At 43.6% G+C, this 27724-nt stretch overlaps 1 protein-coding gene across 2 annotated transcripts in view; it reads left to right on the top strand.

Moving 5' to 3' along the window:
• Window positions 1–2557: 2557 nt before the first annotated feature.
• Window positions 2558–27724, top strand: part of STX7 (syntaxin 7) — a 42678-nt gene continuing 17511 nt past the window's right edge. Inside the window, exons 1-3 of one of the 2 annotated variants that reach the window (XM_073337343.1) lie at window positions 2558–2702; window positions 3254–3453; window positions 11617–11770. In XM_073337343.1, the coding sequence (XP_073193444.1) occupies window positions 11686–11770 (85 nt within the window). In that variant the 5' untranslated portion in view covers window positions 2558–2702; window positions 3254–3453; window positions 11617–11685. The remainder of the gene's footprint in view (window positions 2703–3253; window positions 3454–11616; window positions 11771–27724) is intronic. The other variant, XM_073337342.1, reaches the window with a different exon arrangement.

Genomic DNA, 27724 nt, shown 5'->3' with positions numbered 1-27724 from the left:
AGTCAGCCTCACCTCAGTCCCTGGAAAAATCATGGAGCAGGTCCTCAAAGAATCAACCCTGAAGCACTTGCATGAGAGAAAGGTGATCAGGAACAGCCAGCATGGATTCACCAAGGGAAGGTCATGCCTGACTAATCTAATCGCCTTTTATGATGAGATTACTGGTTCTGTGGATGAAGGGAAAGCAGTGGATGTATTGTTTCTTGACTTTAGCAAAGCTTTTGACACGGTCTCCCACAGTATTCTTGTCAGCAAGTTAAGGAAGTATGGGCTGGATGAATGCACTATAAGGTGGGTAGAAAGCTGGCTAGATTGTCGGGCTCAACGGGTAGTGATCAATGGCTCCATGTCTAGTTGGCAGCCGGTATCAAGTGGAGTGCCCCAAGGGTCGGTCCTGGGGCCGGTTTTGTTCAATATCTTCATAAATGATCTGGAGGATGGTGTGGATTGCACTCTCAGCAAATTTGCGGATGATACTAAACTGGGAGGAGTAGTAGATACGCTGGAGGGGAGGGATAGGATACAGAAGGACCTAGACAAATTGGAGGATTGGGCCAAAGGAAATCTGATGAGGTTCAATAAGGGTAAGTGCAGGGTCCTGCACTTAGGACGGAAGAACCCAATGCACCGCTACAGACTAGGGACCGAATGGCTAGGCAGCAGTTCTGTGGAAAAGGACCTAGGGGTGACAATGGACGAGAAGCTGGATATGAGTCAGCAGTGTGCCCTTGTTGCCAAGAAGGCCAATGGCATTTTGGGATGTATAAGTAGGGGCATAGCGAGCAGATCGAGGGACGTGATCGTTCCCCTCTATTCGACATTGGTGAGGCCTCATCTGGAGTACTGTGTCCAGTTTTGGGCCGCACACTACAAGAAGGATGTGGATAAATTGGAGAGAGTCCAGCGAAGGGCAACAAAAATGATTAGGGGTCTGGAACACATGAGTTATGAGGAGAGGCTGAGGGAGCTGGGATTGTTTAGCCTGCAGAAGAGAAGAATGAGGGGGGATTTGATAGCTGCTTTCAACTACCTGAAAGGGGGTTCCAAAGAGGATGGCTCTAGACTGTTCTCAATGGTAGCAGATGACAGAACGAGGAGTAATGGTCTCAAGTTGCAGTGGGGGAGGTTTAGATTGGATATTAGGAAAAACTTTTTCACTAAGAGGGTGGTGAAACACTGGAATGCGTTACCTAGGGAGGTGGTAGAATCTCCTTCCTTAGAGGTTTTTAAGGTCAGGCTTGACAAAGCCCTGGCTGGGATGATTTAACTGGGAATTGGTCCTGCTTCGAGCAGGGGGTTGGACTAGATGACCTTCTGGGGTCCCTTCCAACCCTGATATTCTATGATTCTATGATATTCTATGATTCTATGATTCTTAGCTGCAGCATCCCTGCTGAGAAAGAGATGGTTGAGTAGTTAAAGGGGTAACAGTTCCCGAGCAATGAGGATCCAATCCTCCTAGGATCCCCTATGATGATGCCTATCTGTGGCAGGGGTGGCAAGCTGTATGGGACTGTGGTGCTCCAGCAAATTCATAGCCCGGCTCCACCAATGTTCGGGGCCAGGTCTCTCCCCTGGCCCTGGCCCTGCCTGCCGCCCACGCATGCCCCCTCCCCCGAGCATTCCTGTCAGCCCTGGGCAGCAGGCAGCTTCCCCCTGCAGCTCCACACTGCGCTTCCTTGCCAGCTGCTGCTGGCTGAGGCGGCTGCTGCGCCTGTGGAGGGAGAAGGCGCATAGCAGCCCCCCGCCCTGGCAGGCAACTCTGAGTCCACTCTGAGGGAGGTGGGGGGCTTATCCTGGCTGGACATTCTGAGCAGCAGCCTGCGGGGGCTTGAGTGACTGTTGTGCCGGGGAGGAGGGGGCAGTGAGAGCCCCCGCCCCCGAAGCTCACTACTGCCAGCAGGGAGAGGGCTGGGAGGAATCCTCCTGTCTGGCCCCCCCTCCCCAGCCCCGGGGCAGCCTGCCTGCTGCACCCCAGACTCCTCATCCCCAGCCCCACACCCTTTCCTGCACCCCAAACCTCTATTCCAGCCCAGAGCCCGCACCCAACCCCCTCCCAGAGCCCACACCCAGCACCCCAACCCCCCTCCTGCACCCCAACCCCTTGTCCCAGGCCAGAGCCTGCACCCAGCACCCAAACTCCCTCCCAGAGCCCACATCCCTCCCGCAGTCAAACTTCCACCCAGCGCCTGCACCCCTAACCCCCTCTTGCACTCAAACCCCCTCCCAGAGCCCGCACCCCCTCCTGCAATCCGACCCCCTGCCCCAGCCCAGAGCTTGCACCCAGCACCCAAACTTCCTCCCCGAGCCTTAGGCAAGTGTGATCGGGGGGAGGGACTTGGACTCGCTCTGGGCGCCACCAAAAATTATACAAACCTGCCGCTCCTGCCTGTGGGGACAGGGAGGCACCCGCTTCCCCACTATGGAGCCGCCCTACGCTGGCCACAAGCCCCAGCAGCTGCACCCACCGCTCAGCCCGGTACGGGGCGGAAGGCGGCTGCTTTCGTCGCCACCCCTCACCACCGGGCCAAGCAGAGGGGGCGGGGCCGGCGTCCCCAGCCCCGCCTCTTTCCCCGGGGACTTCTGCCGCAGCCGCGGGAGCGGCCGGTCAGCTGAGAGGCGGCGGCGGCGGCTGCAGTGCGGGGTCCGGAGCCCAGCTGTGCTGGGGGCGGGGCGCTGGGAGGCAGAGCTGCTGGGGCCCGGTAAGAGGCGCCTCGGGGAGCCTGGGGCGCAGCGGGACTCGCTTTTCCCAGTGGGCGTCTCGGGTGGGCGCCGCCCTGTTCCCAGCCGCTCTGCGGCAAGGGGGGCAGCCGCGGCCGCCCTGCCCGCCAGGCGAGCCCCCCAGGACTGCCCGCGGGAGAGGAGGGGCCGCGCTGAGGCGGCGGCGCCCGCGGGAAGGGGTTAGTTCCGCGTTCCCGGGGCCCTCAGCCCAGTTGCTGCGGTTCCGTGCGCCCTGCCTCTCCCCGCAGCCGGCTGGAGAGCGGGCAGCCCTCGCTCTGCTGGCGGCCCCGGGAGCGTGGAGCGGGACGACCCCCGCCCCAGCCCTCCGCCTCTCGGCCTGTTTTCCCCGCGCCGGGAGTGGCCCATGGCCGGAAGGAGCCGTGCGCGCCGAGCGGGCTGGACGAGCGACGCGTTCGGGGGCGGGCAGGGCTTGTGAAGTGCGGACGCGTGTGCGCCTCCTACTTCCAGAGAGACCGGCTTGGGACACGCCAAGCCAAAGCACCCCCACCCCACCCCCTTCTGTCTTCTTTAGCAGCCCTGCCGTTGTTGCGAGGGTAGAGAATTGCGGCGTTCCTGTCTTCTGCCTGCGCAAGGCGCCTCCCTGGCATCATGAGTTCAGTGCTACCCCAAAGCTGCTACTTCTCTGCTTGACCGTGGAACTTCTGCCTAAATCTTGCCCTGCTCTCCTGCTGCCTGGCTTCTGCTATGGTCTTAACCAACACACACATCCTTGTAGGTATCCCTTTTTAGGGGTTGCCTACACAAACAGTTTTCAGCAAGCTGGAGCATAAAGCTGCCTTGCAGTAGCCTACTGTGCACCAACTGCCTGTGCGGGGTTGGGCTCGAAAGGGTTCATTGTGTACGTTAATCTGCTTCCGTTTCAAAGTGGGATAGAGCAAAGCGTACAACTGAGTTTTTAGTATGCAGCAGCAGGGTCCACATTGTGCACGGCAGGCTAGCGTGGTGTGGGTTTACACCCCGGTTATCTGCACTTATTTTGAAGCAGAGTCCTTTTCCCTTTTTCCCCTACTTCCCCTTCACCCTCTTAAAAGCAGGCATTGTAGTGTTCTTGGGAAGTTGCTGGACTCTCTGTGTGCAGGAAGTTAGCATGTGAAAGCCTGAGGAAGAGAATCCTTCATCTTGTGCTCATTATCACATTCAAGATTTGTGGTGTTAAGCATATATTTTTGTGTAAATAAGCTAATGTGCTCAAAGTCTGCTTGGCCTGTTGTCACATAGAATAATTTGTGATATGTTGCAGCTATCTATGTTCCTACAGAGAGATGTGGGTCTTGAATGCATTCATAGATTCCAATGTCAGAAGCACACAGTTGTTTTCAACCAGAGAGAAACACAGGCCATAGAATTTCCCCCAAATAATTCCTAGAACATACCTTTTTAAATTAGAAAAACAGCCAATCTTAACTTTAAAATTTTCAGTGATGAAAAATCCACCCTGGCCCCTTTGGTAAACTGTTTCAATGGTAATTACTCTCACTGTTAAAAAAACTATGCCTTATTTCCTGTCTGAATTTGTCTAGGTTCAACTTCCATTGGATCATGTTGTTTTCTTTGCTTGATTGAAGAGCCCATCATTAAATACTTGTTTCCCCATGTAGATATTTACAGACTGTAACCAGGTCACCCCTTAACCTACTCTTTGTCAAGCTAAATAGATTAAATTCTGTAAATGGAGTCATAAAGTGTGCTGAGGGTATACTCTTTCCTTAATACTATGTCTTCAAAGTAATGGTTTTGTTCTTCTGTTACTTCGGGTTGTTTGCCCCAAAGTTTATAAATTTTCCTCTTGAAGCTAGTGTCACATTTTATTTAAATAGCTTACTTTTGGGACAGTTTTCTGCTGAATTGTTCTTTATTTATATTGTAGTAGTTTCCAGAGGCCCCATGGGGGCCCAGTTGTTTTAGGTGCTGTACAATTAGCACAATTTTTGGTGAATTTTAATACAGATGATATTCAGTGGTCCTTGTTAGTGCCTAATTCCTTACATGCATGAGTCCTGTTGTTTCAGTCCTGGGCTATTTCTGAGTAAAACATATTAAAGGAGATGGAAATGTTATAATTAAGGCTCCAGTTTAGTCACAGGTATTTTTAGTAAAAGTCATGGTCAGGTCATGGACAATAAACAAAAATTCATGGCATGTGACCTGTTCATGACTTACGTTATAAATACCCCTGATTAAATTAAAAGCCGCTCCTGCTCACTTGGTCCTGGGGACTGTCTGAGTAGTGGCTGGTGCAGCTGGCCCCAGGGCGGCTCCATCAGCGGCCGGTGCGACTGGCGTTATTGGAAAAACCTGGCAACTGGCTGCAGAGCTGTTCCAGGAGGAGCTGGTGTGGCTGTCCCCAGAGCCAGCTGCTTGGGGGACCCTAGGGTCAGCGACACCGGTGGCTGCAAAAGTCACGGAATGTCACAGAAGCCGTGACCTCCATGACAAACGTAGAGTCCTAATTAAAACACACATACCCATAAAACTATAACTTATTTTACTTAATTGACTGTGCAAATTAGGTCCATCCTTTAGGCTTCTGGCATGATGCTAATATGACCTTGGCTGAAAAATTTGCACACCTCTTTGCTACAGTACAAGAAAAGAAAAATTGACAGTATCTAGAAACAAAAGTTAAACGTGACTGGTTTTATTGTCCACTCTGAAATGCAAATAAGTAAACTCAGTGTGTGTGTTTTGTTTTGTGTTTTGTTTTTTATGGGAAAACCTCAGAGCAAATGTTCATTAAATGGATATATTCATTAGTTACCAGGATAAGTGTACAAACAGTGCAAAATACTCAACACACTGACCAATTGAGCTGCAATGTATATATCTGGACAAGGATTACTGACATGATTCACAATTGCATTAGTTGTTGAAGGAGAACAAAGTGTCTGAGCCTGGTATTATCTAAACAAATGCTGCTAGTAAAAATAATCAATTCTTAAATACCCTAAACTAAAACTGAAAGTAAGTTATTCTGAAACAATTTAGTGAGGCTTCCCCTAAATGCACAAAATGGAAACTATATCCTTCCATAAAATATTTTGTTTCCCCTCATGTTTTTCATGTTTAGCTATTTCCAATAAACAGTTACTTCCATGACTTACATTGAGGACAGGTGGGGTTTTACATGTTAGCAGAACTAACTTTTTAATCTGAGGAGGAGCTCTTAGAAACAGAGCTTATTATACTTATAGTATTTCTTAGAGGCCCTAATTGTGATCAGGGCCCAGCTACGCTAGATGGTGTACAAATATGTACAGACATTATCTGCCTCAAAATGAGTACAGGATAAGAAATCTGATACTGTAAGATAAACTGCAGGTTCTTAATGAATCATATTTTCCTCCACCCTTTCTTGGTCTTCACTGTCAACTATACCAGCTTTACTGGCTCTTTGTTTGCTTCTTCCACTCCATTTTTGTACCTTTTTCCATGCTCTCTGATCTCCTGATCCTATTTAGCCAGGCCTCCAATCAGTTTCTTTTTATTCAAATCTATCCTAAAGACTCAGTTGTTCTGTGAGGCTTGCAAATGCTAACCCAGTCAAATGTCTCCTCCATTCTGTGTGTCTTCAAAAGAAGAAAAAAGTTGGAAGGAAGGGTGGGGGAAGAAAATCAAATAATAAGCGCAGTATTTATTTTTTGTTAACAGTGCTTATGAATAAAATCACCAGTACTTAATAAATGTTACATGACCCATGTGACTGATTCCAATTCCATCCTGATGTAAACAGAGTTAATTCTTGAGAAGACTCCTACTAAATCAATTAACCTATTGCACAGTCTGCTAACGAGCAAATTTAGCTTTTTAAATCTTCATACATTCAGCTGGGTGTTGAAGTTAAGAGTGTCATTTTTTTCTTCTTTGTATGTCTGGTATATCTTATAAACTTTAAATTGAATTACCTGAGTGTCTTGATCCTTAGGACCTTTTAAAAACATACATCCTGTTGTATATTTTAATTTGAATTGAAAGGAAACAAAAACATTGCAAACTCTCCTACCATGTTAACTTGATAACTGGGTCAATTTATTTCACTAAAATACTATCTCTAGACTTTGCGAAGAAGGTCAAAGGGGTCCCAGATATTGACTATCTCAGGGACCTGCCTGTAGGATCATTGCCATCTTTTTATGTATGACTGACGCTGTAGTATTTTGAGAATGTATTGGAGAATTAAGCAGGCTGACTTATTTTATTCACTTTGCTCTCATGCTGCAATAATGATGGGCAAAAGTGAGGTTTTCAGCATCTTTAAAACTTACTTTCTTCTCAAATGTCTCAGAACTTAGTTCTTCTGTTTCCAAAAGCTGATTGTAGAAAGGGATTTGGTTTTTAACTTTTAAAGGGGAAAAATTAACTATTTTGTTTACATACATACTCTGGGTTGAGAACTCCTTCCCTCCCCCACTGGAAAAAATACTGATCTCTAATAAGATGAAATGTTTACTCATAACTGCTTGTTCCTAAATATTAGGAGTCAATTGTGAGGATGTGTCTGACTCCTAGACGTAGGGAAAGTTTATAGTACGGTGTAGTGTACTGCTCTCGTCCCTTCACTTGCTTTTTTTAGGCTCATCCTAGCAAGAATTTATGTATTCTTTTAAAAAATAACAAACAAAAAAAATTACCTATTCCAAAGTGACTGCTAAAGGTAGTAACAGGTGCTGGGCTGGTATGGATGTACCTGTTGGTTCATAGATATGGTTCCCATTTAAACCACTGCAGATTCAAGAGCATCTTGATTGCCTTTTATTTTAATATATCAAAATATTATACAGACAATGGTGAAACCTGTATGAATGAGGAGGATTGAATAATACTTTGTTGAAGTACCGTGAGTATAGCAAGACAATGGTCTTTCTACAACTAAGGTTGCAACATAGGGTTGCCAACTCCGGGAAGCTATTCCGGGAGGTTTCTTTTCTCCCTCTCCCCCCCCCCCCCCCAAAACCCCCCCCCCCCAAAAAAACATGATGTAATATCATTTTCTTAAAATATCCTATTAAAATCTCTTGGATTGCTTTCAGTAGTTACCGGGAGATCGATGCTGATGCCGATTCCTGGCCAGGCCTGGAGGGTTGACAACCCTATTGCAGCAGGTTTCATTTTGAGCCAAATTTTCCTGTAAATATTTTGTGCACCTGTTTAAAAAATGGTTACTGAAAGTGAGAACTTTTTTTGGAAATTTGAAGAAAGTTGAGCAAAATACTTTTTCCAGCTAAAGAAACTTTTAAAAAAAAATAACATTTCTGTGAAAAATGGTCAGATTGCTTGTGGTGGAGTTGACACTATTCAGTGTAAAGGTGGTAGAACCTTACTCGGCAGGGAGTCCCACTGACTTCTCTAGAGCTACTTATTGAGTAAAACTCTGATCCTGCAAGACTCGGATATGCTTAACTTTAAGCATGTGACTATTTTTGTTGAATTCAATGACTGCTCGTATGTTTAAAATTGTATGTGCATAAATTTTTTGCGAGGTCAGGACCTAAATTGAAAAGGAGGACTTGTGGCACCTTACAGACTAACAAATTTATTTGAGCAGAAGCTTTTGTGAGCTACAGCTCACTTCATTGGATGCATGCAGTAGAAAATACAGTGGGGAGATTTTTATATACACAGAGAGCATGAAACAATGGGTGTTACCATACACACTGTAACAAGAGTGATCAGGTAAGGTGAGCTATTACCAGCAGGAGGGGAGACAAATGTTTTGTAGTGATGATCAAGGTGGGCCGTTTCCAGCAGTTGACAAGAACCTAAATTGTCACTTAAACTGTAAGGGCCTTGGTAAATAGTTCTGATTATGTCATACATAGGCTAGTTTTCAAGAAGATCCTTCTGCTATATAGTCGAAAGTAGCAAACCAGTAAACAAGGGATGAGACTCAATAATTGAAACTGATTTGCTTTTGGGGGAAAATATTTTTGTTGTCAAAGCTGAAATCTAAAACTTGATCTGTGCTTCTCCCATCAGTGCCTGTCATCGTGAGCTTTCAAATGTGGATATTTTCTATTTAAATGTGGAGTCCTGTGCAACATGTAAGGGAAGGAAATCCAGGCACAAGGCAGTTTTTTAGCATGTAAGGCCTAACAAGAACCAATGGCTGGAAGCTGAAGCCAGACAAATTCAAGTTAGAAATAAAGTGCACCTTTTTAACAGGGATGGTGATTACCACTTCCCTTGGTAGTTTGTTCCAATGGTTAGGGTCTCTCCATCTCTTGATGTCTTCAAATCAAGACTGGATGCCTTTCGGGAAGGTATGCTTTGGTAAAACACAAGTTATTGAACTCAGTACAGGGGTAACTGTACGAAAATATGTATCCCAAAGATAAGGCTGGTAGGCAGAGGAGACAGATCTCTCTCAGGTGCTGACCCCAGACTGTAGAACTAAGGACTGTTGCAAACATTGCTCCATTCTGGTTTGAATGGAAAGTGCCCTTTTCCAGCCTTGTCTTCTCAAGGAACAATATACAACACATTAATTTATTCACTTCAGAGTAACAGCCGTGTTAGTCTGTATTCGCAAAAAGAAAGAGAGTACTTGTGGCACCTTAGAGACTAACCAATTTATTTGAGCATAAGCTTTCGTGAGCTACAGCTCACTTCATCGGATGCAAACTGTGGAAAGTGTAGAAGATCTTTTTATACACACAAAGCATGAAAATATACCTCCCACTCTCCTGCTGGTAATAGCTTATCTAAAGTGATCACTCTCCTTACAATGTGTATGATAATCAAGTTGGGCCATTTCCAGCACAAATCCAGGTTTTCTCTGAATTTTGTTTTCTCCTGCTTCTTATAAACTAAAGCACAGGCCATAAAGCTTCCATTTTCATCCGGCCTTGCAGTTTCTGTCTTATGCTCCTTTGGGGTATTTCTTGAGGAATTTGTGATATTGACTGAGAGGTGATAGTTTTTGAATGGCCCTCTGAAGGTTGTCAGTTTCAGCTGACAGTCTAGAGCAGAATTGCCAGAATCTACTAGCTTTGTCTACTGAGGAGAATTCTTTTGCAACAGTTGGTCTTAGTGCAGTTGGGGCATTACTGTATTTAAGATGCTTCCCCAATGTGGTAAATATTGTTTATATCGACTCTAAATTGTCCATCGAAAGCATGCTCACTGTTGTGTGTGGTGTTTGGGGCTACTAGGTGCTATGATAGTACAATCATTGTGCTAGGCACAATGTAAACATACAAAAAAGCTGGTGCCTGCCCCAAATAGCTTACACAATCTAAGTGGTGTTGGTGTGAGAATCTTTTCAGTCACACGTACTTAGCTGAGATGTCATTCCCATATATTGCCACCTCATTTATTTACTATTTCATTTCCAATCTTGATTGGAAACCTAGCTTTTCTTTCTTGCCTTCACCGCTAATCTCGCTTAATGTATGTACAAGTGTATGGGGAGCCAGTCTGTATGAAAAGTGCGTTGTAATAAAATAACCATTTAACCTGTTCTCACATTGTGCTGACCTGTATCCTTTATTTATACTAATGTAATCAGGCTTCTCTTGCTGTCTTACAAAATTGAGTAAAGATGAAGAAACTTTCATTAGCTGTTCTTACCAGCATCTGACATTGCTCTCAAAGTTTGAGCAGGGCCACCACTTCTTTTAAAGATCTGATTTTCAATGTGTCTCCAACTGGGCATCCATTTCTGAAAACTGAGACCAAAAGGTCTTAAAACAGAATGATTGTGTGTATGTACACTGTGAGAAATGCATTTAACCTATCATTCAGTAACCTACTTGTCACTAATGAAAAATTCACCTGTATTTGTAGTCTTACAAACTGAATTGTTGAGTATTTCCTTGAGGTCCCCAAACTGGGTGGTGTGGGGGGGCCCAGGAGCAGAGTGGAGTGTACCCCACAGTTTAGGGACCTGTGCTCTATATAATGTTTCTCTGAGTGTAGTTCAGTTATGCTTTAAGGGCTCCAAACAGCAATTAGGACCCCGTTGTACAAGCCACTGTACAGTCACCTAGGTTATCAGGCCACTAGGGAAAGCAGTGTACACTTGTAGAAGATTTTATGTATGTTTATGCTGTATAGCGAAGATTGTCTTGTAAAAGATTCATGTAAGGCTTGTTTTGATGAGATACTTTTTCAAAATTATTGTAACTAAAAATTCAAGTAGTATCCCTAGGTTGCACAAAAACGTCTCCATTTTGAGCAATAGTGTCATTTACACGGGGTAAAATGGCCTGTCCGAGCACTAAAAAGAAAATCAGATTACAGATAAGACTACAAGAGTTAGAATCTCTTGAGAGAAAAGCCTAAAAAAAATGTTATGGACAAGTAGTCAGAAGACAATAGTTAAAGTTGCAACAGAGACTTCAATTTTCATGGGGAGTAAAGTGTGAATATTTCTAATATATTCATTTTCTTGAATTTCTAATATAGTTTCTCTGGATAGAGTTTCTGGTTTTTTGGTTTTTTGGTTTTGTTTTTTCCCAATTTGAGGGTTTCCTTTTTTGTATGGGTAGGAAAAATCTTATATTAAACTTGACAGATTTGACCTAATTGTTCTCATAGGAAGCTGTTTCTGTGATTTGCTGATTCATAGATTACAAGCCCAGATACGACCATTATGATCATCTAGTCTGATCTTCTAATTGACAGTCATAGTCACAAAATCTCAGGCCTATATCATGTAACAGGCTCTGAAATGGTTTCACATCCTTACTTTAGTTTGAGAAATCATTCTCTAAAATGCCCTTTTCAAAACAGACTTACTTGGTAAAGGCCAAATAGGATTGTATGGTGGAGTTTCATGTTGTTGGAGTTTTTCAGTCTGTGTGTGCTCTAACCTGATAAAATGCATTATGGACTTGCAGAATTACCAGTGTATAACTACTTACTTTTTATTTTTAGGTGCCTTCACTTGATGAAATTCTGACCTTCTCACACCTTTGATCTTCTTAGTGGACAGTCTATTTAGCCATGTCGAACAGTACAGGCATTGATGGGGATCCAACCCAGCTAGCTCAACATATAACTTCTAATATCCGAAAGATCACCCAATGCAGTAAGTTGAATGAATTAATACATGTTCTTTTAAACTAATCTATTGAAAATACTTTCAGGCCTGTAGCTATGCAAAAAACTGTGCTGATGTTAAAGAAATGCTATCGGTTTGACAGGTTTCAGAGTAGCAGCTGTGTTAGTCTGTATCCGCAAAAAGAAAAGGAGGACTTGTGGCACCTTAGATAAATTTGTTAGTCTCTAAGGTGTCACAAGTACTCCTTTTCTGTCAGTTTGAGAATCTCATTTCTGTATAACTTTTTGTACCTTCTGTGCTTGTACATAACGCTTCTTAAAATGATTGGCATTTGTTCCCTTTTTTTGTGTGTATACTGAGAGCACTTCGTGTTTTGTCAATTCATTGTACATTGTTTCTCCCTTCCTGAAAGATCTCTATAAGTATCATCAGGGGAAAAGAAAGATGCTACATATTTTAAAAGTGGAGGGCATACTATTTAAAGGGTACTCTCCGTATCTAGATTAAAAAAATTAACCTGACACGGTTCTTCTAATGGTATTAAACCACACATGCGATGTTGTGTGTGGCTCACATTTTAAAATGCCTTTATGCGCTAACTCTTGATATTGACTCAATAAGAGTCTGCTGTTTCAGTTTTTGTCTTGGGAAAGAGACCAACAAAAGTACTAGCTTGTGATAGTGGCTTTTGTGATAAGCACTGCCGCTCACTAGGATCACCAACTCATTTCATGTAGGTCATCCCCTTTTAACCACTCTGGAGTGTCAGGCAACCTAAAAGTGGCAGAGAAAGGAAGATTGATCTTTTTCACCCACTCTCTATTATTGTTACAAAACTCTAAATCATTAGCACCTCTGTCCTTGCTTTTTTCCTTGTAAAGAGCCTAGTTTATATTAAACATAAAATTATGTGAATGTAGCCTTTTGAGTTACTATTAGAATTCTGTATTTCTATCTTTCCCCTCTTATAACTTGCATTTATTTATTTATTTTATTTTATAAATAAATAAATAACAGAATAAAATAATCCCCCTAGAAACAGTTTCTAGCTCACAGAAAGGGTTGTAACTGTAATTTCAGTAACGAGTGAGATTGTAATACAGACAACGATCTAATACGGGTGACTTTCTTCCTTTTTCTTGTTTATATAAAAATTAAATTCTTCCTTTTATTCACAAACCACAGATCTGTAAAACATGTTTTACTCCCATAAATAACTCAAGCAGTTTTTCAGGTGCTTCCTCACATACAGCAACCAACACTTCAGAGCCTCTGTAAAGCAAAAATTATTGTAGAGTAACCCTCTTGGTGAAGCTGCTGCTGATGGTTGAAATTAAAGCACTAGCACTGACCAAAACTTGCAACTATAGTTGCCTAGGGATATTCTTAGCCACCTAAATAAAGGTGGCTTGATTTGTTTGTTTCCTGAGGTGCTATACACCTATGGTTCTCATTGTGACTTCAGGGAATTGTGTCCTGCATTGGGGGGGTGGGGGGATGTGAGGGAAATGAAGCCCTGGTTTTTTGGTTAGCCTTGTAACTAGGAACTTGATGGTAAGTTAAAATTCCTGGTGGTCAGAGTGAGAGTGGGAAAACAATAAAAGTGAGAACAGCTTTGGTGCTGGAGTAACTATCTGTGTGGAAGTAGCTATGAGAAATCCATTTGTTCTTCCATACCAGCACAAATTTCCCTCAGTATTGTGTTGAGGGAAGTTCTGGGTGTGTAGGGAGAAGAATAGTTCAGTCTGATGCAAATAATTGTATAGGCAAGATATTTCTGAAAGTGCACAAGACCAGGTTCTGCTGCTCCTCTTCACGCTGAATAACTCTTTACTGTGAGTCGAGACACTGGGTGAAATCCTGGCCCCAGTGAAGTCAATGGGAGTTTTTCCATTAACTTCAGTGGGGCCAGAATTTTACCTCTATCTCAGTGGGGCTACATATACTAGTCACCATGAGTAAGGATGGTAGTATATGGCTAAGTTCTAGACAGAAGGGTGATTTTTTTGTTTGACTCTTTTGTTTGTATGTGAGTGCGCTGCTGGGTAGTTTTAAATCCAAAGTGGTTGAGATTTGTTCCTACTCTTTAAAAGAAAAAAGAGTTATGTGAATCAAATTGCTCAAACCACATGGAGGTCTTTAGCTTACTGGCCTAACAAAAGAAACCCACAGCATCAAGATACTTTAATTAATCAGTGTTTACTAAAGGAACAGCCATTTTAAAACACCAGTGGCTTCAGAGATCACATGCTCAATTACATGCTAATTGAACGACAGCTTTAGTGAATCTGGACTCAAATCTCTTAATGCATTCAGAATACAAAGATAGAAAATATCACCTCTTGATTTAAGTTTTTCTTATTAACTTCTTTGATTATGATGAGCTTTCTTATTTATTCCTCGTTGTATATGTTTGGAGAGCAACAAAAATCGTATTGTTGTACTGTAAAACACCTTGCCTCATATTTAAAGAACCATTTCACAAAACTATCCTCAGCCAAATTTCAGGATGTTGGAATAGATAAGGAGCAGCAGACGGGATAGGAAGTAAGCCTGAATGTGGTGTGTGTGGGTGCATGTGGACTTATTTTGGGTGCTAGAAGGGGAGGCTTTGGCACTATTTAGTCATGTGGAAAATTCAATACTGGGACAATAGTTATAAAAATAACATTGTAACTGAAAGGGGTGGGGAGAATTTTTCTTACAGAACTGAATTATAAATCACAAAAGCAAGATGTGCAAAAATTCTTCACCTGTCTGCTGCTTTATCACATACAAGGGCTTGAGTCTCTCTAATTTTGTATTTATTTTCACTAAGGTCATTTTGTACATTAGAAGTACAGTATATCCATTGAGAGAAGAATATTAGGTCTTCTCTTTCTCACTCTTGCAGAAGAACCCTCTATGATGGACTAAAGAAATAAAGGGATTATGACACCACAAGAAACTGAAACCTGAGCAATTGAGAGAGTCTGTTTAAAACTCTTGCTTGTTTATCTGTTGAATTCAAACTTTTGACAAATGTGAGAACAAGATAAAATCAAAGATTTTCTGTTAAAGAAATAACACCCCTGTCTCTTCAGTTGGGGCTGAAAAAAGTTCCCACTCCATTTCTGGAGTCTCCAGCCAAAACAACCCCTAGGAAAATAGTTTTAAAACGTTTAGGTTAAAAAATAAATATCCGGGCCTTTATGGAGGGGGTGGTGTAAATAGAAGCAGAAAAGTTACATACATAATAGCCGCTACCTTTTTTTTTTCATCAGATACCTCATATGATAACAAATTAGTGGTAGTGCCAGGTGTTGGATTGACAGTGCAGGGTGCTCCAGTGTTCAGTCTGAGCACAGAACTGGTAATCGTAGCCAACAGCAGTGAAAGCCTTCACCACCGTGAGACACCACTGTCCTTTGCCCATCTCCTGCAGCAACCACCTCTAGGCTTGAGGAAGTAATGCAGTCTGCATGCTTGTTTACCTCTTGGCCTCTCCATTAGTTGTCACCTAAAAATCATTATTATTTGTAAACTACCAACATAGCTAGTTATGAACAAACAATGATGTAGAGTGGAAAGATTTTATATTCTTTACCAAACCCTGTGCCATACAATCCTTCTATTTTCTTGGTTTCAAAATAAGTGACACCTATATGCAAATTGATAGTGTTGCCTCTCTCAGCGACTGTAACTCTTCCAGATCTATAAAGTATTATAGAAAAATGCTGTAATTTGGCTGCAACTAGATGGACACTTATTAAATATGCCCTGATTGAAAAAACAAACTTGTGAGTATGTACGTGCGTGCGCGCACAAAAGGGGAAAAGCTTTTAAAAATGTTCTGTGTAGCGTCCCTTCCTCATTGTACTACCCTTGTCCCTGTTCCACATTTTTGTTAATTTAAGTTGCAAGCTCTTTTTGGCCATTCTTCTTACATGTCTGTAAAGCACCTAGCATTTTGGACATTAAATATATTGTTGTTTTTTACAAGTATACTATTTCATTTTATTTTAAAATATTGTGTTTAAACTTTTAAGTGATGCTTTCTTCTGTGTGACCACTACATTCCATTAGTTTCCTTTAATAAAATATTAACACTAATACCATATGGCCAGACTGTGGCCTAATTTGCATGGTGGTAAACTCACAGAAAGGACAGCAGCCTCCGTTGGGAAGTGGCTATTTCCACCCTTGTGGGAGAGGGCAGGACAAGGTAGAATAGGAGTGGAGCTGCCATCACCCAACTGAAAAAGCTCTGGTTAGTGTAGCGACGTTGATGTGCTGGGAGAAGTAAACTGTACCATGTAGAGGATTTGCACAGGGTACCCCAGCACAGCTGCAGCACTGCAGGTATGCCGCTCTGGCACTTCACTGTAGACACTACAGCAAAGGGAAGGGTCCTCACGTCACTGTAGTTAATCCATCTCCCCAAGAGGCAACAGCTAGGTCGATGGAAGAATTCTTCCATCAACCTAATGCTGGCTACACTGAGGGTTAGGTTAGCTACATCTCTGTGTGGATTTTTCACACCATTGAGAGACGCAACTATGCCAATGTAATTTTTCAGTGTAGATCAGGCTTAAGTCTTCATTCAGCCTTCTGGTTTGATTTTAGGGGCAGGGCAATAACATACTGCCCAAAGCTTGTAGGTGCAGGGCAAAGCCCTGTGTAGCACTACAAAATAATAGAAAATATCTGTGCTGCAGCTCAGTTGGAGTTGGTGTGGAAGCTGTAACTTTAACTTCTTGATTCTTGTGAGTGTAACAGTATTTTTTTTCCATTTAAAAAGACTGTGTCATGCTTCTGACCCATAGCAGATTATGAATCATATGGTTCTTATTGACTTGTCTCTGCAACTAAGTTTGTTCAGTACTCACAAGGTGACTGATACAGTATTTGACCTTGTTGCATACATTACGAAAGGAAATGTAGCTGGGGGAGCATATGCATTTTGGATACTGTAAATTGATTAAAATAATCAGGCATAATCCTCACCTGGGTAAAAAGAAAAAACGAGACTGTCAATCCCTGATGTCTCACAAGCATTACTGAATTTTTCCCATAAGGAGGAGTTCTCCTACCCCAGTTACTTACTGTTGATTTTGAGGCAATGCAACCATCAGTACAGATTACATGCACATGAAGGTAAATTTTAGCATGTTAAATTTTTCTGTCCTGTGAAGTCAGGTCTGTCAGATATTTTTATTATATTCCATGTGTGCTGGGAGTAAGCTTTTTTGCTAAGTGTTATTAAAATGAGATGAATCAGGACTATATTTGCTACATGACTTCAGTCCTGGCAAGTGTAAAGTTACAAAAATGGATTGGTTCTTGGAAGATGGAAAACTTCTGATGTCTTTTTTAGTTGTTTTTAAATGGTGCAGTGACTGCTTCTTATGAAACATCTTTTGCCATCCTATAAATAAGGTCAATGATATAACTGGGGATGTCCATGTGATATAGGTAGAATTGCTCTTAGCTAAGGGGCATACAAATATGCATGTGAAAAGTACTTTAGTTCACTGATGTTTTGAAGTCCAAGCCTGTACAAAAAACAGTTTACTTGTCTTTTTTGTCCCCATCTTATCTATAGTTTTATACAACTGTGTTTAAAATTAGTTAGAGAAAAGCCCAGCTTTTCTGTGACAGATTATTTACATACTGTTCTTAAAGTGTGGTTCTGCTCTGAAAAGTGTCTGTGTGAAAATGGCACCTCTATATGTAACGGATGTTTTTCTTGTGTGAATTCAAAGTCTTATCTGTTCACATTAGTGGCAAAAGTGTACCTCTTCTGCTTTTTATTCCTGTTGCTTTTTAACAGTGTTTGGCTTTGTGGTAGTGATCTGAGAATGCTATTCCATCATGTGCATCACAAACACAAATGCCAGTGCATTTGTGGAGATCTTATTCACAAAAGGCATAATTTCATAGGTGTAAATGAGATCCTAATTTGACCTACATAACTCCTGATTGGTGCCTGAAAGAAGAAGAAATCCTGGTGTGACTTTTCAGCCCTTCATGTTTAGCCTTACTCTCAAGTCAGAAAAAAGCATCTGTTACTTGTAAACTGAGCCCTTTGGGTTTGGAAATTTGTTGAGGTGATATACATGGAGCCACAGTACTGTCTGTGAATAGTAAGGGGACCAATGAGAGCAGACAATCATTGCTAATTTTATGGATTGAGCAAATGTAAATGGAGTAACCTAAACAGGAAAATTCTGCAGGGCAGCTTGTCCTAGTAGCATTAAAGGAGGAGGAAAGTAGCCATGCCTATCCTGGGTCCTCACAGTCCTCCCACCACTGCCAAAGGCTCAAATCCAGAGCCTCTCTAAGAGAAACGGACCCATTTAAACCAAAGCTGCTGAGAGCCCACCTTATTCCAGGGCCTTTATTTGCTCAAAAAAACTGGTTACACTACTACTTGGAGAACACCACCAAGTCTCAGAAGTGCCTGGGAATCTCTGCAGATCAGCCCTGTCCGCCTTTGATGAGGGAGAGCTGATTCTAATTCTAATTCATAGGTAAGTGCTGAGCATTACCCTTGGACCCTACCATAAGCATCACATAACTAGGCTTGGCAAAACTGGATTTTGATTTTATTTTTATTTTTATTTATAATTTTGATGGATATCATTGTCTATTTTTAGGCTTTTTTTCACTTTTTTTTATTTCAAGTCTCAGGAAATTGAGGTGGTCAGACAATTATTTAGTGCTTGTAGATGACAAGATTCAAAAAGTTAGCTTTATAATTCTTAAAACACCAATTGTCAACATCACGTGTCAAAATATATAAAGTAAATATCTTTAAATCTAACTCTGTTCTTAAGTATAACTTTTCAGCCTAGCTGTAAACTTTCATTATTGATGGAAATATGTTTTTGTGAGTTTGTGCATGTATGGTGAAATGGAGTTTACTGACATTTCATGATAAAAATAGCTAAGCCTTCCAAGCCCTAAAGAAGAGGTGGGATGGGGTGGTGGTGGAGGAGTCTATGTCCCAGTTGCCAAGACCTACTGCCCAAAGTTGTGATCCTTTGGAAAAACCACCATGGCCTGCTCCTGAATACTTATACAGAGGTGTAAAGTCGGCGTGTCTTTAGGTAACTCCATTTGCAACATTTCAAACCAGCAAAGCCAAGTGAGATTGAGCAGAACCATATGGTTCACTGTCAAAAAAAACATGATCCCACAGCAAGGCAAAACAAGAGTTCAGAGTCCTGATGAGCTAAGGGTGTCATGTACTGGTACTGGTGAAGCAAATCTACAACAGAACAGGAAGTAGGATGAGATTTGGGGGCATTCTGTAACAAAGCTGAAAAGCAGCCAGTTTCTGTCCTGCAAACTCTTTTTGTATGTACAGCCTGCTGGGGGCATCAGGCCTTACCTTACAAAAGTTCCTGGCTGTGAGGGTCAATGCATCTTTACAAAGTCTCACCTGAGAAGATAAAATCTTCTTGGTAGCTGCAGTTCTTCTATTACTGACTTTTTTTTCTGCCGACTGTCAACTTTTTTTATGGTGGCCCAGAACGAGTCCAGGTCAAAACTAGACTCAAGTAACGTTAAATCATTGTTACTTATCTTTGTTGACAGCCTTAAGAGGTGTGCGATATGGCGGCCCCTTCCTGGGTTGCCGTGCTGCAGCAGGCCATGGCGCTACCAGTGCATGTGCCTCAGTTTCCCCTTTTGTTCTGGAGTCCCTAATAACTCCATGCTAGCTTTCCAAGTATAAATAACTCTTTTTTTCAGGGTTAATTTGTTACAAAAGTCCCATAACCATCATCTAGAATTCCGCAGTACATTCATTCAAATTCTGACAGTCCAGTACACACCAGTACAGCTCGGACGTCTCTCTCTGCAGTCTGGCACTCCAGTACAACTCCAGTATCTCTTGTCCCAGACCCTTTAGCTGGCATGCTTTTCTTCCCAGAAATGGTTCCAGCTCCTACCTGGAAGCATCAGTGGGCTCACCCCTCCATCGTTCCTCAGCTTCTGCTCTCCAGCTCAAGAGGCAGTAGGCGTCTCCCTCTGCTGCTCTCAGCCTTTGGCTCTCTGGCCTAGAGAGGTCTGTAGGTGACCCCCAACCTCCCCTCCACCAGCCTGCCTTCTACTTTCACCAGCCTGATCTTGCTCCACTGCTTACCAGGGAACTCTCCGCCCCCTCTGTCATTGGCATCACTTCCTTGAAGCTCTGCTCTTCAAACTCTGTCATTCTCTCTCCAGACTATGTGTTCTGATCTCTCCTGTGTAACTCCCAGAGGCAGCCCCATCCTCCACATTACACCAAACTAGGGTGAAGCTGGACTGGAACAGGAGAGCTGGGCCCAATTCCATTTAAGGGGCCCACATCCCTCTTACCAGGGATATTTAGAAATATTATCTTACCTCAGTCACAGACCTTAAACTTACAGGTCTACTGCATTGGCATACTGACTGAGAGATTGTGCCATCCCTTACTTTGGTTGGCTGTTATGAAGTCTAGGCAACTGTTGCCTTATTTCATCGTCACTTATCATGTGTGGGTATAACTGTTTTGTATACTACATAATAAAAGTACTAAATACTAATGGTAAATTAAAGATATTAATGTGCAGAAAGTCCTGGATTTGGGGGAATTAATAAAATTATTAATGCAATTTGCTTTCAAGTCTTCTTAATTGTTGAAAAGCTTAATTACATAAATGTAAATCCTTAGATATAATATTAATATTTCTAACTATCCTGCTGGTTACACTGGGACATAGCTTTCTTTTATTTAAAGCTTCTAGTATACTGAATTAAGAAATAATTTAAAAGGTCGTGAGTAAGGTACAAAATTTTTTTTCCTAAAAAAAGAAGCTAAGGTCCATCTGCTCCCAGGAAATAGACCATCTTAAAGTTCCATTGGGAATTGTTTTGTTTGTCTTTATCTTGAGTAGTTTAACAAATTTAAACTAGTTCTTGTTTTAAAACCAGTTCAGTCTTTTTTTTTTTTTTTTTTAAGATGTCAGTGTGTGGGTAGTTACCTTCCCACTCCCCTAATGAAAATAAGTTTATTTTATTTCATCACACTTTTTCTGTATGTGCCAAACCCACTATAAACCACTGCAGCTTGACAAACCTATTAAGATTTAAAAAGTCTGGGGGCAGTTGCCTCACTAACTGTGGGTTAAATCCCTGCTTAACTTGTATCTGAAGATTTCTTGATTTAAATATATGGTGTATAGTCAACCTCGTTAGTGCTAAAAGGAAAATTTTACACAACTTATACCCCAGGCATTGCCATTACAACTCAAGGAAGCATTTGGCCTTTTGTATTGCATGGACTCTTGTGGGCTTTCCTGGTACACTGACTTTCTCATCTTACATAAAAAATATGAGCTCTTGGCTTATACATAGGCATATTGTATCGAAAGGGATGCTGCCAAGATAGTAGGCCTACAATTAGATGTACCCATTCTTTGTTTTTTCCTGCATATGTATTTGGGGGTTGGATGCTTTTCCATGCCCACCCTGCTCTCATATAATGTTGCTGGATTGGCAGCTCTGGCTACTGAAGTGTTCTTTTCATAAAGCGTACATAATGAAGACAGTAGTAGTAAAAACTTTCCCCGACTGCTTACTAAAGAGCTGTAATTCATTTAGTTCTTGGGTTTTTTTCCTTGGGTTCATTTTTTTAATGAAGTTTTTCACACTGCATTAACACCTTTCTGCTTTACTGTGTCAAAACATGGTTCTTGGGAGAAAGGTTTTTGTTTGTTGGGCCTAAACATGTCCACTCCACACTTGCCTTTCAATAGAGTATTGTTTGTGGTGTCAATATCTGCCCACTGGAAACTAGACTGAAATTTAACTTGCTTCCCAAAGGCTTCTAAAAAGATTTCAATCTTGTGATATCAGGCTAAATGATCACAGTGGTACCTTCTGGCTGTATTTATGAAAACTGGACTGAACACTACAAGAAGAACTTCTAACCTATACCAATCTCTTGACCCATCCAGGGTTCATGTGTATTGTAACTTACAAAAATCCTGCTAGCTAAGGATAGAGCTAGAACAAATTTAACTCTCTAACTTAGTGTAACACTATTGACCAGTTGCCTGGTAGGGTTTTTAAACATCCCCTGAATTGTACAGTCGTGATAAGTTTCAGAACTGCGATAATGGACTAGATGGATTTTTTTTTTTTAAATTGTGCGGTCTGTTTTTTTGTTTTTTGAGTGCTCTTAACTGTGAGCAACAAACCATTTTGACCCTAGATGGGGGGTATCTGGAATTTTTACATACAGCCCTTGTTTTATAGGGACTAAGTTTTCCCTCCCCGGCCCCCTCATGTTCTCTATCCCCCTTCCAATCACCAAAATATTCAGGAGGAAGCTTTAAAACTATGGTACAATATATATATCTTTGAAAGTCATGCCTGTGGCATTTGGAACTAAATACAGTGAAAGTGCCGACTTTGTTCAGAGTAACTTACATATGATGGCCTCTGCTTAAACCTTCATTCACTTTTAATCTTCTATTGCAGTTACAAGAAAAGGAGTACTTGTGGCACCTTAGAGACTAACAAATTTATTTGAGCATAACCTTTCGTGAGCTACAGCTCACTTCATCAGATGGTACTCCTTTTCTTTTGGCGGATATAGACTAACACAGCTGCTACTCTGAAACCTGTCATATTGCAGTTAGAAAATTCATCCTCCAGATGGCAGTAAGGTACTCCAAACTTGTAAACTTTCAAACATCTGTGAAATAGATGTAGGTATAGTAGTGTGCTTAAAAGCTAATATGTCCAAAATACATGCAGAAGTGTTTCACTCTGGAGATGAAATTATCAGTAAATGTATGAGCACCTTGGTTCTTATGTCCAAGATATCTTTCTTTAGGTAGAATATCAGAAATTGTTTTGCTTTGAGAGTTTAGTACCCAGTAAAACCTTATAAATAGTCTATAACAGCCAATCAACCAACATCTTGATTAATTTCACAGGGTCACTTGCAAGAGTTACCAATTTAAATGATATTTTACATTTAAAGTAATTACTTAATACTTAGGTGTATTAGGACCCCCCCACACACACCCCACCCCTCCAAAAAGACTTCAGAAATAACTATTGTGGTTAACTACCAATAAAGAGGATTTCTAGTACAGTATATTTCAGCTTAGTAGTTATTATTCAACTCTTGAGTTAACATTCATTTTCAATAAACCTTGTCTGTCTGTTTTAGGACACCATGTTCTCAAGGGGATATTTAATGTGACTTGAGCCCCAAAGCTCTGTCTCTCAAACTTGCCAGCAGGTGGCATTTGTTAACAAATTATGCTGTTGGTTCAGGATTTTTTTCTTAAAACTTTCTCTACATCTGTTCTGTTTAACTTGATTTAAAACCATTAAGTTCTTTTTTTAGATCAGTAGTTTATATACTTAAATTTGTGTAGTTTAAATTCACTTTCAAACTTCTCAAAAGCTTATTTGTGTGTTTAGAAAGTTTGATTTTTTTAAAGAAAACTTTGCATGATCAGTTTTTCCCAAAACATTTAAGAATTTTTTCTACCATCATAATATAGAAAGTAATCAGTCACTTTAACAATACTGAATATTGGAATGTATATATTCAAAACTAAACATATAAAATGCAATATAATGATTCCCTAATTGAGGACTCTTAAAGTGAGGATCCCTTATTGAAACATTTTAAACATTAGCAGTTGAATGATTTTTTTTAAAATATTTTTGTGATTGGATAAACACCTTGCTATAATATTTAGTTTAGTTTTACATAATGCCTGGTAGACTGAGTGTATAATGCCCTGAATCTTTATTTTTCCAGTTCTTAATCACTAATAAAAGAAACATAAAAAGAAGGCATCTTTCTTAAACTCACTTTAGCTAAATTTTGCAATTTTTCTTTAGTTCCTCAAAACACACTAAATTATGTATCATGTAGGAAGAGGTCTGGATTTGATGACTTCATCATATTTTCTGCTGCCTAGATGGCTGCCCCGGACTGCACGGGAATAAATATGTTTTGGGGAGACAAGTAACTGACTGAGGGTATGCAAATATAGATTCTCCCCATTAAATATTCTCCCTGTCTTGGCCTTCTGAAAATGTGCCACTGGAATCAGACTAGTGATCACGTTGCAAATATTATTGTAACATTTCATCCCTCCTCTTCTCTCCCCCTCCCCCCCGGACACATTAACTTAAAAGGAAGGTTTAGGTGCCTCTTCATTTTGCTAAATCAGAGCTGAGATGCATTTTATGTAACAAGCTTAAAACTTGGCATGGGGCTTTGAGTTCTTCTTCGAGTGATTGCTCATATTCCACAATAGGGGTGTGTGTGTGTGTTCGCCCTGTGCACCGGTGCTGGAAGTTTTTCCCCTAGCAGTAGCTGCAGGGGGAAGCGCGACCCCTGGAGCGGCACCTGCCTGGCACGATATAAGGGATGCTGCTCTCTCCCCACCCTCAGTTCCTCCTTGCCACCAGTGAAGGTGCATCGGAACTGCTCTGCTCCAGCTTTGCTGCAGCTCGTCCCCAGAACTCTTCGTTTGTTCAGTAGTAACCTGTAGTCAGTTAGCTTATTCAGTTTTTAGTTTTAGTTGAGTTTAGTCATTTAGCCCAGGCTGGGGCATGCCCTGGGCCCCAGGCTTTAAGTCGTGCGGCTCTTGTAGGCGTTCTGTGCCAAGGAGCAACCCACATGCGGATTGTCTGCGCTGCTTGGGAGAAACCCATATTTGCAGAAAGTGCAAGATCTGCAAGTCTTTCAAACCCCGGACTAAAAAAGAAAGGGATGTTAGGCTCTGAGCCGTCCTGAAGGAGTTGGTGCTGGCCCCGACTCCTGCATCGATACGCAGAGACCCTCTGGTACCATTGTCTAGTCAGCACTGCTCCCCGTCCATGGGGCACACCAAGAGGACCGGAAAGATTCCCTCTTCACAACGGCACCGAGGGAAGACTGGGACAGAGGCTAGGCCCATGTCAGGTAGTCCTCGATCCCCATCGGGCCCTAGGCCTCTGACTCACATTGAGCGGAGTAGCCCGGCCCCTTCGGAGCAGGCCTCTCCAGATGTCCGGATGCCATCTACGCCTGAAGCTCTCCAAGCAGCCAGGGACGTCATGTCCGTGCCAGTTCCCGGAGCTCCGCCGATGTCTGTCCACTCCAGAGGAAAGCCACCCCTGGGATCACCACAGTCACCACTAGTCCAGTACCGGCCTCAGTTGAGGGAATGTTCCCGACACCACTCACCACCCAGCGACCGTTCAGGGCTCAGTCAATGTGGATCGCCCTCGACGCGGGCCGGACTGTCTGGATAGGTGCCATCCAACTGGGACTCCCGGCACCGCTCATCTTCGCGTAACGAATATTGACAGGACCATGGTGGATGTCGCCAATGGTCCTCATCTTGCTGGAGATACCTCAGTCAGTCGCGGCACAATCATCGACACCATTCCCGCTAGGATTCCTGTTCCAAGTCTCCTCCATGGCATCGTAGCCCCGGGTGTTGATCGCTGACACGGGTCTGCCCATCGAGGACATTCACGGAGCAGCTAGTCGCGTCGGTGCCACTCCTCCGCGTTGAGATCGCAGTCCTGTGGCCAACATATATTCCGGCACTGCCGATATTCCCGGTCCAGAGGCAGCAGCAGATCATATGCCAGCCCGGCCTCCCCTCACAGCCTCCAGTCTAAGGGCCAAGCTAGCCAGCCCGAACAGCTGGCTCTGCCAGTGCCTCAGCAAGCACAATGGCACCAAGCGTCATGGCTGGCCCAGTGGTACCAGTGGGCACCATGCCCTCCAGCGCATCCCCCATCGGGGCTCTCTCGGTGGCTGGGGCCTTGGAAGCACCAGCGGCATCTATCTTTAGACCACCAGAAAAAAGGTCGGTGGGACCTGTGTCCTCTGTACTGTGCCTGGAGTCCGACCAGGTGGTGAATCCTGTGGTGCTGGACGACACCCAAAGCACCGCACTGGCCTCGCCCCGTCTGGAGGAGCTGATTGCGGCCCCACCCCCCTCCATCCCTCAGGAGGACTACTGGGCCCACCAAGACATCCTAAAAAGGGTGGCAGCGAGCCTCCGCCTCCAGGCTGAGAAGACAGAAGAGCCCTCAAGCTTCCTGTTCAGTGTGCTGTCCCCTTCAGCACTGGGCTGGGTGGCCTTGCCACTCCATGAAGGGGTGGCAAGAATTTTGATGCCCTGTGGCAAACTCCAGCCTCGTTGGCTCCCATCTCTAAAAAGGCAGCACGCAAGTACTTTGTACCCACGAAGGGACACGAATATCTGTATATTCATGCACCCATCTCTTTGGTAGTCAAGTCAGTCAACCACAGGGAGCAGCAGGGCACGGACCCCCAAGGACAAAGAATCTCGGAGGCTGGATGCTTTGGGGAGAAAAGTTTATTCGTTGTCAAGCTTTCAGCTACGAGTAGCAAACCATCAGGCTCTCCTGGGTCACTACAAGTTTAACCTCTGGGAATCCCTCCCCAAGTTTGAGGACTGACTCTGGGAACATAAGGAGTTTAACGTGCTCGTGGGGGAAGGGGCGGTGGCCGCAAGGGCATCCCTGCAGGCTGCTTCCGATGCAACGGACACAGCCGCACGGTCCATGGCCTCAGCGGGGTCCATGAGACGGGCGTCATGGCTTCTGCTCTATGGGCTCTCCAGCGAAGCGCAATAGTCAATACAGGATCTCTTTCGACGGGAAGGCTGTTTGCTGAGGAAACAGACACAAGGCTGCATGGCATGAAAGACTCCCACATGACCCTCCAGACCTTGGGCCTCTATGTCCCTCTTCTGGCAAAACCCAAGTTCAAGCTGCAGCAGGCTCCCACCCAGGCCGCCCTCCCGAAGTATGAGGTCACCCACAAAAAGCAGCAGGACTATAGAAAGCGCCCGCAACGGCAATCCCAGCCTGCCCCCGAGCCTGGGTCTTCTAAGGAGAAGCAGGCAGGCAAAAGGCATTTTTGACAGGACACTCGGGGTACCCCGCCAGTTCTCAGCAGGGACCTACCCACAATAAAACTCTTCCAATCAGTTAGGGGTGTGTGTGTGTGTGCGTGCGCGTGCGCTTTCCTTCCGGAATGGTCACGGACTGAAGGGTCCTCAATACCGTCTCCCGAGGTTACCCTTCAGTTTACCTCCTCCCTGCCCTCCTGTCCCTCCTGGCGAACCCCTCTCACAAGGCTCTGCTCAAGCAGGAGGTGGGCCAGCTCCTGGACCTAGGAGCTATCGAGGTGGTGCCCAAGGAGTTCCTGGGCAAGGGGTATTACTCCTGGCATTTCCTTATCCCGAAGGCCAAAGAGGAGCTCAGGTCCATCATGGGCCTGTGAGGCCTGAACCACTACATGGTGAAACTCAAGTTCTGCATGGTTTCCCTGGCCTCCATCCTCTCCTCCCTGGATCCCGGGGACTGGTACACTGCCCTTAATCTACAGTACGTGTACTTCCACATCCACATATTAGAGGGGCACAGACGCTTCCTTCGTTTCGTGGTGGGACAGAGTCGCTACCAATTCACGGTCCTACCGTTTGGTCTGTCCACTGCCTCCAGGGTCTCTACAAAGTGTAATGCGGTGGTAGCGGCCTACCTCAGATGCCAGGGGGTCCAAATATTCCCATATCTGGACGACTGGCTAGCCAAAGACACTTCCCGGTCGCAGGTGAGGGATCATGTGGTGCTCCTCCTTTCCACATGTACTGCTCTGGGCCCGCTGATAAACAACGTTAAGTCCACGTTCGTCCCAGTCCAACACATAGAGTTTATCGGGATGCTACTGGACACAATGTTGGCCAGGGCCTCTGTCCCACCAGACAGGTTCGAGACCCTGAAAGGGCTCATCGACTCGGTCGCAAGGTCCCGGTGATGACAGCCAGGGCTTACCTGCAACTGCTGGGTCACATGTCTGCTTGCACATATGTGGTCCGTCACGCCAGATGCAGAATGTACGGAGGGGCGCTATCTCCAATGCCTTTACCCTGTCCTGGTCAGGGCAGTTCCTCTGTGCCTTTCCCC

The sequence above is a fragment of the Lepidochelys kempii genome, chromosome 3, assembly GCF_965140285.1.
Source record: "Lepidochelys kempii isolate rLepKem1 chromosome 3, rLepKem1.hap1, whole genome shotgun sequence".
NCBI lineage: Eukaryota > Metazoa > Chordata > Testudines > Cheloniidae > Lepidochelys > Lepidochelys kempii.
Note: the sequence above shows the minus strand (reverse complement) of the source record. Positions and strands in the feature narration are given on the sequence as shown.